This window comes from Gracilinanus agilis, chromosome 2 (assembly GCF_016433145.1).
Source record: "Gracilinanus agilis isolate LMUSP501 chromosome 2, AgileGrace, whole genome shotgun sequence".
Taxonomy (NCBI): Eukaryota; Metazoa; Chordata; class Mammalia; order Didelphimorphia; family Didelphidae; genus Gracilinanus; species Gracilinanus agilis.
Window position 1 is genome coordinate 543,449,412 of NC_058131.1, and position 20,096 is coordinate 543,469,507.

Genomic DNA, 20,096 nt, shown 5'->3' on the forward strand with positions numbered 1-20,096 from the left:
TGTGCTCATATTGTTTGTCATTTCTTATGATGCAGTAGTATTCCATTACAAGGATATACTACTGACTTATTTAGCTATTTACCAATTGATGGACATCCCTTCAGTTTGCAGTTCTTTGCTGCCACAAGAAGAGCTGCTGTAAATATTTTTTTTACATGTAGGTTCTTTTCCCTCATCTTTAATCTCCTTGGGATACAGATCTAGTAGAAATTGTGTTTCTGGGTCAAAGAGTATGGTCCCTTTGGACAATTTAATTAATTTTTAAACCATCCTTCCCATCCCATTACTATACAGTTCAGCTATACTGTTCTACTATTCTGTTCACACACCATTCCATCTTCTGTTTCAGTGCTTTTTTCCTGGCTGCTGCCATACCTGGAAAACTCTCCCTTCTAACCTTTGACTCTTAAAAAAACTCGATTGACTTCCCTTGAGGCTTAACTGAAGGACATCCCTTCTTCCATGAATCTTTTCCTGGTCTTTCTCCACCCCTATCCCCAAACTGCTAGTGTCTTCCTATCCAAAATTTATGTCTCTCTACCACTTTAGCACAGTGTCAAATACTTATTGATTGATTTAGAGGCCAGGAGAAGAATCTTTTAGCTTGATCTGGTCTTTAAATTAGAGCAAATGGTAGAATTCTCTTGATTTATTAAGGACCTTAGGCCCCACAAATTAAGAGGTATGGTGATAACAATGTGACTTCTTGGGGAGACCTCTGTCTTATTATATGAGGTAGTAATTTAAAAATTTTAATATGGTGCCTGGGCACAGTTGGTGTTATGTAAATGTGGTCATGTTCTAATAGCATTCTTTAACCATTTATTTTTCCAAGTTTGATTTCTTGGTTTGTAACTGTAATGCAAGTTTTGGGAGAAAAAAGAGACTTTGGATGAAGAGCTATTATGATACAACGGAAAGAGCAGAATGTTTTGATTCAGTTACCTGGGCTCTGCCACTTATTTTTACTATGTAGTAGCTTTGTGATCTTATTTAATTTGGCATAATTTCTTCTTTGGGCTTCAGGCTTCCCATCCATAAAATGAGTGTTGGGGTAGATGATCTACAAGTTTTCTTCCAATTCTAAATCTAAATCTAGTGTTTTTTACATTTTACTTTTTAAATAAATCCTAATCTTCTGACTTAGAATTGATACTAAGTATCAGTTCCAAGGCAGAAGAATGGTAGAGGCTAAGCAATTGGGATTAATGAATTGCCCCAAGTCACACTGGTAGGATGTATCTAAGTCAGATTTATACCCAGGACTTCTGGTTTCTAGTCCTGGCTTTCTATCCACTGAAATGATTTTTAAAAAAATCATCTTGACAAACATGAACAAATGAACATTGAACATTGGATAGGATGCTGGACTTGGGAAGAACTGGGTTTTTATCTTTCCTCAGACACTTTGGCTGGCAAGCTACTTAACCTTAGTGTGCCTCAATTTCCTCATTAGTTAAAAGAAGATGATAATAGTACTTACCTCCTATGATTGTTGTAGAGAATCAAATGAAATAATTTTCATAAAACACTTTGCAAACCAATACTGTACAAATCCTAGCTCTTATTATTGCTAGCTATTACTTACATATTCAAAGAATAGGAAAATTTATATTAATTTCTTACATGCAAATTTTCCTTTTTTCACACATACTTATTAAAAATTTAACATTGAAGTGCTGATATTTGCCCTAATAGTCTATGTCCTCTTCAGCTTGCTTCTGTCTTCTGTACATTTAAAAATTTTCATTGACACTTTTTTGGTAATTTTTTTCTCATATCTCTATCTTTACTCTTTTTCCTTCTGCAACTCAACCTCTCCCTTGTAACAAATATAGTCAAACAAAACAAATTTATAGATAGAACATACCTGAAAATTATATATCACATTTCTTTACCTGAGGTCAGTCATCTTTTTGCCAAGAGGTGTGAAGCATGCATCATTATCTGTTTTCTGGAGACATAATTGGTCTTTTTACATTTTACATTACATTACATTTTACACATTTTATAGTATGCTATTGTTTTTGTATAAATTGTCCTATTCTGCTCACTGCATTATGCATTAATTCTCAAAGTCCCATAGGAGCCATTCATTGAATCCATTCTAATTGTTATTTCTTATGGTGTAGTCATTTTCCATTATATTCATATGCCATAGTTCATTCAATTGATGGAGGTTTTCCTACATTAATTTATCTACTACTTATATCCAGTCATGATGCAGTCTTTATCTATGCCTACACATAGACAATGTGATGTAATGGAGAGGATACCTGTGAATCATATAACCCAGGGCAAGTTACTTAACTGTTGGACCATGCCCTTTCAGGTCTTTTGTCAGTTTTAATTCTATAATCTTATGGTTCATTTCCCTAACTTAAATTTGAACTTGTCGATCATTAATTTATGGAGGATTTAAGTAAACAAATTACAAACCTGTAGTTATTTTCACCTCCTTTGGTGGTCACCATATTTGTATTGATGCCCAGGCTTGTGCTCTCCCTTCCTCCTTCCCTTCCTTCCTCCCTGCCTCCCTCCCTTCTTTCTTTCTTCATTGATTGATTTATTTCCCAAGGTGCTACTTGGTATCATCTGGGAAGTGGTCATTGCTGGCTTAGAGGTGGCTATTAAATATCTGTTTTGTCATAGCCATGGTCCTGAAGAGTATCTTGTAAAAGATGCCCCATATTATTAACTTATACATTTGTTACTTTAAAAATATTTGTGAGTCTTGAATTTTAACATTTTAAAAAAAGACTTAAGGAGGATTAAACGAGGATTAAAAGGAGGATTAAAAGTAGCAGGTACACTTTACAACTAACAGATTGGCCACTATGACAGTAAAGGAAAATAATAAATGTTGGAGGGGATGTGGCAAAATTGGGACATTAGTGCATTGCTGGTGGAGTTGTGAATTGATCCAACCATTCTGGAAGGCAATTTGTAATTATGCCCAAAGGGCTTAAAAGAATGCATGCCCTTTAATCCAGCAGTACCACTACTAGGTTTGTGCCCCAAAGAGAGAGTAAAAAATGGTTGCATAAAAATATTCATAGTAGTATTCTTTCTGCTGGCAAAAAATTGGAAAATGAAGGGGTATCTATTGATTGGGGAATGGTTGAACAAATTGTGGTATATGATGGTGATGGAAACCTATTATGCTTTAAGGAATGATGAACTGCTTGATTTCTATATGAACTGGAAAGACCTCCATGAACTGATGCAGAGTGAAATGAGCAGAACCAAGAGAACATGGCACACCTAAATTGAAATATTGTGGAACGATCCAATGTTATGGATTTTGCTACTAGTAGCAATGTACTTATCCAGGATAATCCTGAGAGACTTATGAGAAAGAATGCTATCCGCATCAAGAGAAAGAACTGTGGAAGTAGAAACTCAGAAGAAAAACATATGACTTATCACTTGTTAATTTGGATATATGATTTGGGGTTTTGGTTTTAAAAAATTAATTTATTGCAAAAATTAATAATATGGAGCTCAGGGAACATGGAGGGAAAGAAAATGAATCATGTAAATATGTTAAAATGTTAAAAATAAAAAAAGTTAAAACAAACAATTAAAAAAGAATAAGCAGGTAGCCTTTGGAAGAAATGTTTTTTTGTGTGTTCTTACCATATAAATTTATACAGTTGCAAAAGAGGAAGAAGGGGTTACTGAGAAATGTGGAAATAGGAAGAAATTGTAGAATTTTAGAATGGGAAGGGACATTAGAAATAATCTAACCCAATTATATAGTTTTCTTATTATAATTATGCTGAATGGGGACTTTTCCCAGGAGTTTAATTCTGTAATGTATAAAATATTATTGTTGCCTTGTCTACCCAGTAGGAAGACTGAGGATCTTAAATGCTTTTATAAATGTTTATTTTATTATGTAACTTTTAAAACTCTTGTTTTGTAATTGAGAGTCTCACTATGTTAATTTCATCTGTTTAAAATATATGTTGAACTCTTTGGGAAGAAATTCTTTAAAGTATTATACCATGGTGTAAAAATTTATGAATTATATAATTAAAACTTTTTCTTTCTAGGCATACGGATCAGGCTGTGATATTGTTATTTTGGCTGATGACTTTGAATGTGTGCAGATCATTCCTGGTGCTAAACATGGAAACATCCAAGTCAGCTGTGTGGAGTGCTCTAACCAGCATGGAAGAGTAAGGAATTTAGTAACTTTGTTTAAAAAACAATAACAAAACAACCTCAGCAAATTGTAAAAGATAAAATATACTGTTGAAATATCTGACAGGCACTATAAAAGAACTAAACCATTATCCCATGAATAGAGATAAACTGCTAAGTGCTGTTAAGCTGATGACGGGGCAATTTATACATTTGGAGGTTACTAGCAGATTATTTCCATGGAACTTGAAATCATCCCATTTTTCTTTCATATCATTTTAATAACCTCTTTCAGATCTAAAACAGTATCTATGATCATGTCCTTCTTTTTGCTTTGCCTTTCCATGTTTCTTCCCCTTCTCTAACTTCCCTTTGTCCCAAAAGAAACCCTCAGCTAAAACTTCAACAGAACCACTGCACTGATCCAAAGAATCTCCAAAGAATCCAATTAAACTTGAGCTTTTGAACCCTGAAGAATTGCTAACACTTTAAAGGTCATATAATTTATTAAGAATATTTTATAACGTTGTATCTATAACAGGTGAGACTGTTCTGTAATGGATAATATTCTCATTTGCATCTTGGACCCAAATTTAATTTTTACAAATTCAGTATGTGTTAAATGTTGACTTAATGAAAGGAAAAAATTCAGGGGCAGATAGGATCCACTTTAATCAGAGTTGGATAAAATAATAATTTGATGACCCTAGCAGATCATTAAAATATGGTTTTAACCTGCAGTAATAAATAGTTAAATATTCAGTTTTAAAGAAACTGCTTATTATCATGTAATAGCTTCAAATTTTATTAAATTTTGAATCTGTTAAAGTAATTGTACCTCTAAAAAACTGGAAATGCCTAATGAGGAATTATTTATTTGTAATTCAAAATCTACTTCTACAAGGTGATATAGAATTGAAAACAGACCTAATATTGTAGGATATAACTACAATTATTTTTGTTTTCTTTGATGACTCTTTTGTTCTTTTGATCTAGCTTGCCCCTCTATATATTTTATTAGCCTGTTGTATGGAAGTATGGAGGGTTTCAGATTTCTCTCATTAATTTTGCAGTGTTCTACATTTACATGTAAGTAAGATCACCTTAGAGACTCCTAGAAAAAGCAGTTCATTGTATGATATTCAACAAAGAGGAATTTCAGTAGATTATTTATGGGCAATGTGTCTATAGTGACACCAGTACTGATAAATAACAAAGTAACCTTTACCCCTTGATCCTTCAGGGGGAAAAAAGCCGAAAATACTAGACAAAATTTTGAAGGCTGAGCAGTTTGTCTTCATTCATTCATTCATTCATTCATCTATCTATCTCTACTTATCTGTTCACCTATTTATCTATTTATTTATTTATTTATTTATTCATTTATTTATTTACTTACTCATTTATTTATTTATTTTTAATCACACTCTCAGTGGTGACTACTTATACTTTCAAAGTCCAGACAAATAAATTGGGTACTCCGTTTTCTTCTGCATTAGTTTTTTACATTTTATTAATTGACTGTTTATACTTTCATATTAAAGTGCTTAACCTTTACATTTTAAACTGCTCTGGAATAAATTCTAACTCAGACCCTTATTAGCTCCTGATCCCTGGGCAAATCATTTATCCTCTCTCAGTCTCAGTTTCCTTATCTATAAAAGGAAGAGACTGGAATTGATGTCCTTCTAAATGTCCCCTTCCATTTCTAAATTTATGTCCGAATGAAGGGGAAATCTTTTTTCTCTAATAAAATACTTTCATTATTCAGCAAGTAAGAGAAAAGGGTTTTTTTTTGAGGGGAGCAGAAATTAAATTGTTTCTTTTAAGCTGGATCTGCTTGTATACCTGACTCCTGGCCACCTACCCTGCTCTTCTAGAAACCAAAAGTTGTCATAATGGGACTTGCTGGTTAAAGAAGAACTTTTCTTCATCTACCTCCTCTTATTGCAACCCAATTCCTTTCCTTCCTTTGTCTCCCTCCTCTTTGCTTGATCTAAAGCTCAGATAAATATTTTATATTTTGGGTGTACCTTTGGAATTATTTTTAGCAAACAGTTGATGATTTATGTGATATCTTAGAATGCCCATAATTATGCTTCCTTTGTTATAATGGTTTCTAACAAAATGGCATATGGTAAATATAGCTTTAAATAATAGATATTACTGTTTTTAAGATTTGGAAAACTGAAATATTTCTTATAGGATAGAATATCATTCTCTTTTGAATAAATTGTGAATTCAGGAAGGAAAATCTACTTTATTCCCATTATGGAAGGAATTTTTATAAGAAATTTGTAAAGTTTTTGTATAACATTTGTAATTTTTGTAAGAAGTGGTCCAAAACTTTTTTGGACATTCATATAGTTTTTCAGTTATCTACAGTTAGCTTATATGTCTATCTAGCAGATAAGTTTTATTGCATTTTTATTGTACATGATTATTTTATTCTTTTCAGATTGCATCTTCATATGGAAATGCTGTTTGTATTTTTGAACCTTTGGGTATCAATTCTCACAAGAGAAATTGTGTAAGTATTCAATGCAGCAGAAATCCTTCTTTTTTTAGCTCTCTGAACTTTAGTAAACTTCCTGGAGAAGTTGCTTGATTCTCAATAACTTACTGGTCTTATAAACAGTCAAATTAGGGGGTTTTTTAGTCTCAAGAAGAGAAAGAAATTATAATGGCTTGCATAGGAAAATAATGATAACTCTTTTCCAATACTTGAAGTATGGAAAGGAGATTAGTTTTCTTTGTGGCTCTGTAGGGAAGAATGAGGATCAGTGGGAGGCAATATTAGCTCGTGGCTTACTACAAAGTTAGACATTGTAGTAATTAGAATTGTCTCAAAATAGAATGGAGTACTTTCTGAAGTAGTGAAGTGCCCAGAAAGAATCTGGATGAGTTGTGATCTGTATCCAGTGTGGAAAATAACCCCCTGAATGAAATCACAGATCATTGGCATAAAATGTAGGTTAGATTCCTAGTTTTTATTTATTTTATGCCATTTGAATAATTTCTTCATTTTCTTTTTCTTTTCTCTGAAATTTTAGAGAGGTTAAGTTTGAACTACCAGCAGATCATACAGTTAAGTTACCTAGGAGGCAGTTGGAGATGTAATGGAGTTCATTAAAAAGATGTGGGCTAGATATATAGATTTGGAAGTTTGGTTTTGGATACTACAAATGAATCCATGAGAATGAGATACAGGAATGAAGGTTGTTAAAGCAGACTTCTCTTGGAAGAGGTGTAGGGAAAGGTATTTGAGGACATGATGTTTTATATATTTTCAGATGTGGATGCTTCATTGATTGTTTTTAAGTTAACTTTTTCTATGTAATAAGGAAGCATTTAATTCCAGGGTAGAGTATTATTATCTGGAAAAGGTGACAGTGTTTCAAAAAAAGGTATCAAAATAACTTATTTTTATTTTTTATATTTTAATCTTTTATATTTCATTTTCCCCAATTACATATAAAAACAATTTTTAACATTAGTTTTATAGAATTTTGTGTTTCAAAGTCTTTCTCTTCGGCCCTTTCCTCTTCTTTCCCTGAGAAAGTAAGCAATTTGATATAGGTTATACACTTGATATCATGCAAAACATTTCCATAATGGTCATGTTGTAGAAGAAGACACATATTTAAAAAAACTTGTGAAGAAAAGAAAACAAAAGATACTATACTTTGATTTGCATTCAGATTCCATCAGTTCTTTCTCTGGAAGTAGATAATATTTTCATTATTAGTTCTTCAGAATTGTCTTGGATCATTGAAAATAACTTATTTTTAAAAAGATTGGAGGCCAACCAAAACCCAGTTCATGATAATCCTTCTTCCATTATTATTCCCTATTTCCAGCTTTGAGAGTGGAACAATAAAATAATCAAAAGGAAAATGAAACAATTTATTCAAGTAAATATGTTACAATACTAAAGCTTTTATTTTTACTCTTGTGATTTCTTTTTTTGTCAAGTCCAATTTCCATTCAGGTCTTGGTTCTAGAGACCTGTATTCATTTCCATTGTAGCAAACATTCCAAGTGAAGCAATTGCAACCTCAAAATTTTATTCAAATGTTAAACAATCTGCCTTCCAATTAGTATTTTAAATTTCATTCTTATTTTAGCAAAATGTAAACATTAAATTCTTATGTTTATGGAGCTGGAATTAGAAGATAAGGAAATCTTATAAAATTACATTGATTTTTCTTCTAGTTTTCCTGTTTCTTATTCCCATGAGAGGAGAAATGGGGGCAAGTGCTAATACATTAGTTAGCCTATTTGTATGATTTTTAGGATTTACATAATTTTTTTCTTTTATATTCTAGCAAATCAAGTGTCAGTGGCTTAAAACTGGACAGTTTTTTCTGAGCTCTGTGACTTACAACTTGGCATGGGATCCTCAAGGTAATTAGAAATGAAGAAATATCAGTTTGTTTCAATTTGTAGTCACATATTGCTTTACATGTTTATTTGGTTGAAATTAATTTAGATAATGAATATTTTAAATAGAACCAAATTTTTCAGGGGGACAGTGAAAAAACAGTTATGCTCCCTAATATTATATGTATTTAATCTATAAAATTGTTGCTAATGAGTTCTAATCATTATGAAATATATATTCCATAAAAGAATGAAAAATTTTAGATAATTATTTCCATAGTTAATTATTCTTAATCTATTCTGAGATAGAATTATAAATATTGTACAAAATGGGAAGAAAATTCCCTCCTTTTGTTTTCACTTATATTGAAAGAAATTAGCATCTTTAATTCAGAAAGATTTGAAACTTCTATGAGGCTTTAATAACTGTGGAGGAGTAGTGAGGAGTTATTAGAGGCAGCTTTTTTGTACTAGTTGGAGCCCTGAACTTGGAGGCAAAAGTTCTGGGTTTGAATTCTCTCTTTGACATTTTCTGACTGAGTGACCTTGGATAAATCACTCATTTCCTCTGAGTTTCATGTTCCCTTTCTGTAACTTTGGGACTAAAGTGGCTATTGTGAAGATCAAATGAAGAACATACTGTGTTTTGTAAACAGTAAAACATTATGTAAATAACTTCTTATTATTTAAATTCAAAAGCTGTGTCAAGGAAGAAGGAAGGATTGGTTTATTTTTAAATCACATAAAAAACTAGTCTCATTCTTTTGTGTTTATACTTTATTGTGTCCTCAAGACACGTATATATAATAGGTTGATGAGAGCTGCTTCTCCATATGGTTTTTGACCAAACTTTGATGAGAGTATTTCTTTCTTACTCTCAAAGGAGTCTCAGAGACATGAAATATACTCCTAGTTTCTTTCATAAATTGTATTCCTCCCTAGTATAAGAATCCTTTTATAAACTTGGTTTGGATGATTGAATCTTCTGAACAATGTCCTTCCACAGATAATATTGCTTAACTAATTCCCTAATGTTTATTATAATGAAAATATGTTGTAGTTATAATTGGTATTAAATAGTTTCTTGTAATAGTGTATTCGAACCCCCTTTCTACCCTCTTTTAAAGAAAGGCATATCCAGGTGTAATTATATTACATAGTAATTAAACAGTTTTCAATTTTCAGGTAACAGATTGCTAACAGCAACTGATTCTGTACAGTTATGGGCTCCTCCAGAGAGTGACATTCTAGAAGAAGAAGAAGAATTGGATCAGGTCAAAGATAGTAAAATTCCTCCTGTTTTAAATGATTGGAAATGTATCTGGCAATGCAAGTAAGTTAGCAATTCTACTTCCTGTATGGTTGAACTAAATAATTTCTTAAGGTCTCAGCTGAGATCCTGGGACTTATAAGTGATGTTTACACCTGGACAGGCAGAATCAAATTTTGATTATTACTTCATTTTAAGAAATATATTTCTAAAAAGTATTATTTTAGGAGAAGTAAAAAATTCAGTATTATACAACTATAAAATATTGTAATAGATCATATATGTTAAAGTAGTTTATCTTCATTTCTTAGAACTTCAGTGTCTGTACATTTGATGGAATGGTCTCCTGATGGTGAATATTTTGCCACAGCTGGAAAGGTAAGGATAAGATAAAAAAACTCAAGGCAACACGAAAATCTTAAAACTACAATAATTCTCCATTTGGCAAATAAAACACAAATGTGCAAGAATTATAAGTGATTTGCATTTCATTTACCTCATTCTTTCCCTCCCCTTTCCCCCTTATCCTCCCAACTCCAGGCTAATACTTATACTTAGTTTTTTGGTGTGTAGTGTTCTTGACTTTATTCTTTTAAGTTGAATTTAACTTTTAGCTATTGTTTAATTCAAAAAATCAGAAAAAAACGTGGCTCTCAAGGAAGATCTGGTGTATAGGCTAGTGTTCTATTTTAGATAAGTGCAAAGTTCTAATTATTGAGAATAAGAATTAAGACATTCTTTCCATCCAAATACCATTTATGAACTATTGACTTCTGCTAATTTGTAGTCTTCTTGAAGGTGGTTTATCTTTGATTCTCCCCACAAGTGCTTAACAGAGCAATTTTCATATAATAGATATTCAATAAAAATGCATTTAGTTGAATTAAATGGAATTTTGAACTAGCAATTCAGGGAATGTGCTTTGATCTGCTCTGGCTGCTCTTGGAGATTCTCTAGAATCTTATATATAGAGGTCTGTCCTAATGGCCATATAGGCCTCTTGAGAGATCTCTGTTATTATATAGGTTCTGGTTATCACAAGACTTCTAAATACTGTAGGTTTAGACCTAGAAGATGATGTTCTTTTTCTGAGGTCTTCTGAAGCTTTTATTAAGAACTTGCTCTTGTTTGTGAGGGAAAACACCCATAGCCATTTTGGAAATTGATTGTTAATCCTGAAAACTCTCAATTAACTGCAAACTTTCACTAGACTATCCCCTTGTGCAAAACCTTTTTTAGCTTACTGAAATACCATTTCAATATTTCTATATTGGGAAGATGTGCTGAGATTCTATATTTAAAGCATACAAGTACTGTATGTTGAGGAAAAGTCCACCAACCTGCTCTTTAGTGAACTGTGCTATGATAGGTAATGTTCTCTATTTCTTGTTTCGTCTTAAATTCTTCCTTTCTCCATAGATCTGACAAGTAAACTATTCTACATTCACCTAATTTTCTATATATTTTACCTATGAGACCTCTATCTGAGAAACCATAAAATTTCCCCAAAATTTACTGCATTCCTTCTAATCTTGGCTATATAAGTTTTATCTGAACAAAGTTTTTTTTTAAAATGATATAATTTTTTTAACAAAGAAAAGCCATTTATTTTCCATTGAAGAAGAAAAACATTTTTTCACCATTGGAAAAAATGGAGGAATAAACCGTTTTTAACAAATATTTAGGCAAACAAATTTGGTTATATCCACTAGTTATTGATCCTTGGTTCTTGTAGGCTAGGTCAGAGAAAAACTAGCTCAGCCCATTTAAATTTGGAGTTCATTACTTGGTTGATTTCAGAGTAGTGGATTTTTCAGTATATGCTGTTCTCAAGAAAATCTTATCAGGATTATGGTCTGTGCTAATGGAGGAAGTACCCACTTAGAAATTATAGCTTGTTTAATTTTATTCCATAGTATTTTTATGTATAATGTAGATATTTATAAGGTTATAATTTTATTAAACTTGTGATTGTGCCTACATATATATTTTTTCAATATGTACAACTAATGCCTTTTACATAGCTAGGAGCATAATTTTATCTTTCATTTCTTTCTTTTCATTTACCTTTCCTTCACTATGACAAAATTCACTCTCTACAGTACATAGAGTGGCCTGCAGTACAATATGACTAACTGAGTTGCTTAGGATCAGATGATCAGTATGTGTCAGAGGTGATTCTAAAATCTGTCTTTATTCTAAGGTCTACTTCTCTCTCTCTGGTATACCAATCTGATTCTCAAACAACAGAGCAGAAGTTTAATAATTATTGACTTAACAGACATTCATAGTGTTAATGACTGAAGTAGCTGCAGTTGGGTGAAGATGAAGGTGTCAGGGAAAAGAATGCTAATATGATGTAACTACTAAGATATTTTCTGTAGTGTAGTATCTGCATGCTTCCCTGTTTCTGCAAAGAAGGGAGGAAGATGTGTTAACAAATTTCATCTTTGCTTAAACTTGTCTAAGGTTCATAACTTTAGACCTGGAAGTAATATTATAAGTCATCTAGATCATCATTTTATGGATAAGGAAACTGAGACTTGGGTTAAGTGATGTGTTCTGTGTCACAAGTAGTAAAATAGGAGAGTCCTCATGAAAAATCCTCATTCAGGAAATAGGACTGGAAAAATGAGCAAACAAAATAAGACACTAAAGAATAAAGAGTTATTAATGAGCCTAGGGATGCCTAAAACACAAACCTAGAAGAGATTAATGCCACAAGCAAAGCTTTGAGGAAAAGCACAGCTTGGCCACAAGATTAACTAGAATTCCTGGAAGAAAATGAACTACCTTAAAGCTATAAGCAAAAAAAAAAAAAAGAGAGAGACTAGATATCTTATTCCAGGGACTACAAACATAAACTGCCCAAATTTCTTAGTAGAGGACAAAGTAGAAAAGTGTCTATTGGTTATATTGAAAGAAACCTCAAAATGAATATTCCCAAGAACATCATAGCCCCACACTTGAGTTTGTACATTAAGAAAAATTACCACAAGAAGTCAGCAAGAAATTGTTAAAAATTTAGGAACTACAGTGAAGATTTGACAAGATTTGACAGCTACCATGATATAGGAGTAGTGAGCTTGAAATATGATATTCCAAAAGACAAAAGGTCGAGGCTTTACATCTAAGAATAACTCACCCACTCACCCAGTACAATATAATGTAACCCTTCAGGGGCAAAAGTGGATCTTTATTTTTAAAACCTTTACCTTCTATCTTACAATCAATACTATTTATTGGTTCTAAGGCAGACGAATTTAACCATTTGGAGGTTAAATGACTTGTCCTGGATCACAGGTCAGATTTGAACCCAATACCTCCCATATCTGAGCCTGACCCTCCAATTCATTGAACTACCTAGGCACTTCCAAAAGTGGATCTTTAATGGCATAAAGAACTTTCTAGAATTCCTGATAAAAAGACCAGCACTAAGTAGAAACTGAAATACAAACATAGGAGTTAAGGAGAAATTAAAAAAGTAAATTCAAATGAGCCATCAGAAGGAACTGCAGATGGATGAAATATGTGTGCCTCTAATAGTGTAATTCCTTCTAATAGGGAGAGATGAAATAAATATTTCCTCAAACTTGTTAAAGAGATTTTCTTAATCTCTCCCTCTGTCTCCTTAAGAGGCAAGAGAGCAGGATTACTAAGTAGAGCAGAATTGACGTGTCAGTGAATCAGAGCGGAAAATTCCATTACCAGGGTGACAAGGAGAGAGAGATAAGGAAGGTGAACGCTGACAGTTGGGATCTGGAGAGAGCAGGAGGTCTTTCTCTGAGGCAAGGACCTACTGGCGGTTGGCTACTGACACAGCTGGGCGATAGAAACTGATTGAAAGAGTTCATGGGTGGTGACTGTTGATTATTTAGGAAGATAGGTAGTTAGTGAATCAATTTTAAATAGTGTAGGTTATAGCAGGCCTGGTATTTGCCGGGCAAGAAGAACCTGACCTCAGAAGATAACTGGAGGTAGGAAATTAGAAATTTTAGATAGTATTAGGAATTTAGGAATAGTCGTAGGGTATTAGAATAATTATCTATCTTTCTTCCTTTTCTATTTTCTATCTGTACTTCTTTTCAAATTAAACTAAATGTTTTATTCAACTGCTCTCCTTAGTTTTGTTGAACTCTTACTTTTAACCCTTAAAAAGATGTATATTAGATCACAAGTTCAAGACCATAATTGCTGAGGGTGCATTATATAGCAATTTTGAAGGCTAAGGCCCAAAACTGAGGCCTATGCTGACAATGATTACTTATGCTAAAGCAATTATTTACTTAATTCAGAACCTTAATATTTACACTAAAATAATGCCAAAAGGCTATTAAAATCATGACTTATGCGAACTATCTTAGAATTACAATTATGATTATCTCAAAATTATTGCTAATGTTAAAATCTAATCCTCATGTAAGTGGGTAGGGGATTTTTCATTCACACTAATGAGACAACACAGGATCTGTGATTACAATTGCAACATTTCTTTATGGAAATAAAGAATAGTCTTAAATAATTTCAAAGAATATTAGTTGCTTTTATGGGTAGGCTGAGCCAATATAATAAAAATGACAGTACTACTTTAAGTATTCAGTATTATACTGTTGTTCTCCACTATGTTGTGGTTTACTTATCACAGCTTCACTGTATTGTGGGTTTAAAATATATATATATGTATATATATATAATTCTGTATTGTGGAGTTATACTTATCACGGCACACTGTTGGCTGATAGAATGAAAGGCGATCAACCAGAGAGCTATGTTCTGTATCCTGGGTGCTGATTGGCTCAGTAACTGCAGGTTAATAGTGTGGAAAAGGTTTATAGGAGAGTGGGAAGGGTTTATAAAGCCTTAAAACATATATAAATAATAAAATAAATATAACACTGCTACCTCATGGATTTTCACCTATCACAGGGGTCTCTGGAATATAACTCCTGTGATAGGTGAAGGATCACTGTACTACTCAAATTACCAAATGATTACACAGTTTAGGGAGGGAAAGGTTTTCAAAACCAGAATCAAAAAAATGCAACAGCATGACCCCATGTTCTATGAAGTGATGTTTTTCTCTCCCTTTGGACACATGATAATAAATTCTATCAGTTACTTTATTTACTTCTCTGCGTCTCCTTTGAGAGTCTAAGCTTCTTTATTCATTTATGTCTAGTTTGTGTCTTCTGGTTTCATCTAAATTAAGAATTTCATTATATGGTTTGCTTATTTTTGTAGGATTGGACAAATCTCTCATTCTGAATACCTTCTCCCCTCTTTTATGTTAATTTGCCAGTATCTGGACACATAATAGAATGAAGGGGGTGGGTGGGTGGTTTACCACATAAGACTATGAAAGTCATTCAGAAATTTCATTTTTTTCAGAAATGGTCCTGGCTAAATGATTTATGATCTTTGTGATTTGAAGTGACATATACTAGACTTACTAAATGTTTATTGCCTGGCTCATGTTCCCTTCTGTGACAGATAGAATCTCTTGGGATAACATTTAAAGTATTTACAGCTTGGTCCTCATAGAACTTGCACTAGTATAGTCATTAAAAATCCAAGGTCAAATCCATGCCTTGGTGTGAGGCAGAGGAGTTTTGTGTTGTGTTTTTTTTAATTGTTTAATTTCTATCAATCTTGCTGCCAATAAGTAGATTTTATTGTTGTTGAATTTAGGGACTGCAGTCTCTTAATATAGTCCTGAGTGGGCTTATACAGTTGTGCAGTAGAAGTTTATTGATTGAATATACTACTTCTGAGTTAATTTCTTGGGGTTTCAGAGAGTTATCCTTTCTCCATTATTAGTATAATTAGGAAAGTTATAGGGAGTCAGTGTGAAGATGAATGGAGATACTTCTAGGATCGGACAAGAAAGTTGTAAGACTGAAGATGTTGCACTGATTATGATCTTACTGGTTAAAGAAACAACCCAAAGACAGGTCTGGTGTGTTGGGCTGATTTCCTGCACAGTCTATATCTTTTCTCCTTATGTTAGAGGAGCCAAGATGGTCTGACTAGATGATTGAAGCAGATGGTGCTATCATGATCTGTCGGCAAGAGGTATTTTCTGCCTTTGCTTCAGGTGACAGACTATCTTTCATTAAAATTACATGTAACCCAAACTCATAGCCTTCTTTATTACTTCTAAAGTAATAGTTCATTAAATACTTTGATTAGATTTGCTCATAAGATTTCTTAAACATGGTATTTTAGTATTACTTTCTCTGCATTTCAGATTTATTTTGATCTTAGAATCAAGGAATCTAGAGAGATTTTAAATAGATATATTTTTTTCTTCCATTTGAAATTCCCTAGTTAAGCATTTCTCTACACCAGTGGTTCCCAAACATTTTTTGGCCTACTGTCCCCTTTCCAGAAGAAATATTACTTAGCCCCCTGGAAATTAATTTAAAAAAATTTTTATAGCAATTAATAGGAAAGATAAATGCACCTGTAGCCATCACCGCTTCCCTGGATCACTGCAGCACCCACCAGGGGCAGTAGTGCCTACTTTGGGAATCACTGCTCTACTCCCTAAATCTTGGTCTTTCATATTTACTTGTCAAGTAGTCACCCAATCAAATCTGTTTCCCTAAAGCTTAACCTGTACTTTTGTCTAATCAGCTGTCTTATATTTGTGTGTTTATCTTTTTCTTAAACTTATGTTTCCTTTAAATATTTTTCCCTTTCCTTGAAAAACTAGAAATGGTAAAAAACATTAATCTCAGCAAATAGTTATGTATATTTTTTTAAACAGAAAATCATAAGGTTAAAAGTCAATTCAGGGTCATTGAATATTGTTTTTCTGCCACTATGTTGCAATATTCAGGTTCATTCTGGGAGGAATTCTACAAGCTCCTGATTTGCTTGTAGTGTTCTTCTCACCACTCAAGAAGAATCTTTTTAGATTTGTTTCTTTATATTGTGTAAATCACATTAGGTAATTTTTAGGTATTCTGTATCACTAGGAGATTACTGATTTGTATATATGTAAATTAATTTTATATTGGTTTATCTTTTTCTGCAGGATGATTGTCTTTTGAAAGTGTGGTATCCTATGACTGGTTGGAAGTCTATTATACCTCAAGATCGTCAAGAATCAAAAAAAAGACAGACCTTTACTCACTTTTCCTTTGTTTATTTGGCACATCCTAGAGCTGTGACAGGTTTTTCATGGCGTAACACAAGCAAGTTCATGCCCAGGTTAGAAAACTATATATTTATGAATGTAAAATAAATAGTGGTCTCTATTTTTCCCAGGTCCTGAAGGGTATAGTTTTAAATAATGGAAAAGCACAAATCATGGGAAGTGAATGTAATGTATTAGACTAGTAACAGTAATTAAGCATTAGATAAATACAGAGGAATCAAGGAGAATATTCATTTTTCACTTTCTTTATCCTAGACAAACTAAAGGATCTTTTCAAAGAGTATATGTTTCTGCTAACCTCACATCTTTAAAGGTACTAAACTCTCACAAGGCTTCCTAAGGAACAGCTATCATAACCTTTTTTTTTAAACCCTTACCTTCCATCTTAGAATCAATACTGTGTATTTGTTTTATGACAGAAGAGTGGTTAGGCAATGGGGTTGTCACTTGCCTAGGGTTCCACAGCTAGGAAGTGTGTGAGGCCAGATTTGAACCCAGGATCTCTTGTCTCTAGAACTGGCTCTCAGTCCACTGAGCCACTCTGTTGCCCCCTATCATATACTTTTTTAAAGTAGTTTTTTTTTGGATGGGGTGGTACAGTTACGTGGCACAGTAGATAGGGTGCCAGGCTTGAAATCTATAGGATTTGACCTCATACACTTTCTAGCTCTATGGCCCTGGGCAACTTAACCCTATTTGCCAACCCCTTGCTCTTCTGTCATGGAATTGTTACTAAGTAAGTGTTTGTTTTTTTTAAAGATTATCTAGAAACCTTTTCACAAACCAGATCTAAGAAATTAGTGAAAATGATAGGAAATATAGCACAAATCATATGAATGAAAATAAATCAGCAACATAAGAAATTAGTTATAGATGTATTGGGTAAGGAGAAGAGGACTACATGAATTTTGAGAATGCAAAGGAAGAGTATTTTCTAAAATTTTTTTATTGTCATGCAAAATACACTTTCATATAGATCATTGTTTTAAGAGAGCATTTATACCTAACTAATACCTCAAAATAAAACCATAAATACACTGATATGAAAGACGACTCCAACAGTTCTTTCTCTGGAAGTGGATAGCCAAAGAAAGGGTATTGTGAAAAAAATTGTCAGGAGACTTGTTTTTTTGTCTACTTTATTCTTTTTATTTGTTTTCAAGTATTAACAGTATGCATCTTAATTGAAAGCATATTTGCAAAATACATTTGTTATAAATTAGTTCAGGTTTTATTCAAATATTTTTGAGAGGGAGAATATTTTCTTTTCATTAGCTATTAAATGTAGACAGTTGTCAAGATAGCATTAAGAAAGCATTTTTATTTACTATTTTCCAGACCAAGAGTACTTCCTTTTTACCCCTTATATTTTTCTTGAGTACCTAGAACCCATTCATTTTTTTCTACTTAATTTAGTTGTTTAGAACTGTGGTCTCTAAAGTGGGGGGGGGAGTGGTGTCCTCCAGGAGGACTTCAACCAGACCCAAAGGGATATGTGATCAATCAATTTGAAGATGAGAAGAGGAGTCACATATTACTGTCTCTGAATAGCTAATCTTGGAGTTTGTTTCAAATATAACTGCACAAACTCTTATTTGCCAAACATTCCTCCTCTCCATTTTCTCCCTCTAAGAGAGAGTGTCCCAGCTTCTTAGCTCAGGTGTTGGCTATTCAGGGCAGTTATAAGATAACATTACCCAGGCTTACCAAACACTCAACAAACACATAGCAGCAGCTGTGTATAGATACTAGAAGGGAAAATCTCCTTTCCACAGCACATCCCCATCTGCTGCCTCCAAATTACTTTATAGCAAGCTCTGCTCTCTCAGACAATGTCTGGTAAATAAGAACCTTGCCACCACTCTTTTTGCTTTGGTTTAGAATAGAGGGAGAAGCATTGAATGAACAAGTATGGGTAGGTTGTGTTCACATTGTAGAATTTATTAGCTTTTTTTTTTTTTAAACTGTTACCTTCCATCTTGGAGTCAGTATTGTGTATTGGCTCCTAGGTGGAAGAGTGGTAAGGGTAGGCAATGGAGGTCAAGTGACTTGCCCAGGATCACACAGCTGGGAAGTGTCTGAGGCCAGATTTGAACCTAGGACCTCCAGTCTCTAGGCCTGGCTATCAGTCCACTGAGCTACCCAGCTGCCCCCCTTATTAGCTTTTAAAATCTCCTTCTCTTTCAAACTTCCCTACTGTCAAGGTTACTGTTTTTCTGAAAGTCAGTCAGGGTAATAACCTTGGTAGCCTTTTTAGATTCCCTCACACTTATCCAATCAAATTTCCAGACTTGTTTCTACCTCTATACCTCTCCCTTTATGTGGTCCACATTAGAAAATACCCTTTTCATCTATTCAATTTATCCTTTCTCCAATCTGTCCTCTAACCAACTTTTTAAAGTAATTTCCCTAATTAGTAGGTCTGATCATGTCACTTTTTTATTTGTTAAATTCCAGTGGCTCGCTATTGACTCCAAGATCAAACAAAATTTTATTTTTATCTTCTTTAAAATGTCCATTTTCTCTAAATTATGCAATGCAAATAATAGTATATTACTACATGCATATAACTTATAAATAAATAATCACACACATAATGGGAATAAATGATAATTTTTTTAATTACTGGGGATGTATGATCAAGTTTGGAAAATGATGATTTAGCGTATGATAGTAATGAGACAAGGTTGCAGGTCATTCAATGCAAGGATGTGACTTAGGGTCTATTCAGAGTGATGAGAATGGCATGGATAGGGAGAAGTTAACCATTTGCACCTTAACTTTGCCTTTGCATATTTTTTCATTTCTCTGTCAAATCCAACCTCATCCTAAAACCTGGGAATCACATACTGTTAATATCTACACTCTGACCTAGTTTTCTTGATTTATGTTTGGATGGTGACACTAGTTCTCTCCTTGTATCCAAGATGAATCTGGAGCTGGAATTGCTGGGAGAAATCCATCAATTCATATTAAGCACCTACTATATACTAAGCTCTGTGCTAAACTCTGGGGATATAAAAAGAGACAAAAGATAGTGCCTGCCCTCCAGGTGTTTATAGTCTAAAGGGGAGAGAGCATACAAACAAATATATACAAAGCAAGGTATATGAGGGAGAAATAGGAAATAAT

General features: G+C 33.3%; 1 protein-coding gene across 1 annotated transcript in view; it reads left to right on the forward strand.

Moving 5' to 3' along the window:
• DMXL2 (Dmx like 2) overlaps positions 1–20,096 on the forward strand; it is a 161,802-nt gene that overhangs the window by 37,268 nt on the left and 104,438 nt on the right. Inside the window, exons 2-7 of the mRNA XM_044665166.1 lie at positions 4,059–4,184; positions 6,608–6,679; positions 8,478–8,556; positions 9,718–9,865; positions 10,114–10,180; positions 16,842–17,017. Of these exons, the coding sequence (XP_044521101.1) occupies positions 4,059–4,184; positions 6,608–6,679; positions 8,478–8,556; positions 9,718–9,865; positions 10,114–10,180; positions 16,842–17,017 (668 nt within the window). The remainder of the gene's footprint in view (positions 1–4,058; positions 4,185–6,607; positions 6,680–8,477; positions 8,557–9,717; positions 9,866–10,113; positions 10,181–16,841; positions 17,018–20,096) is intronic.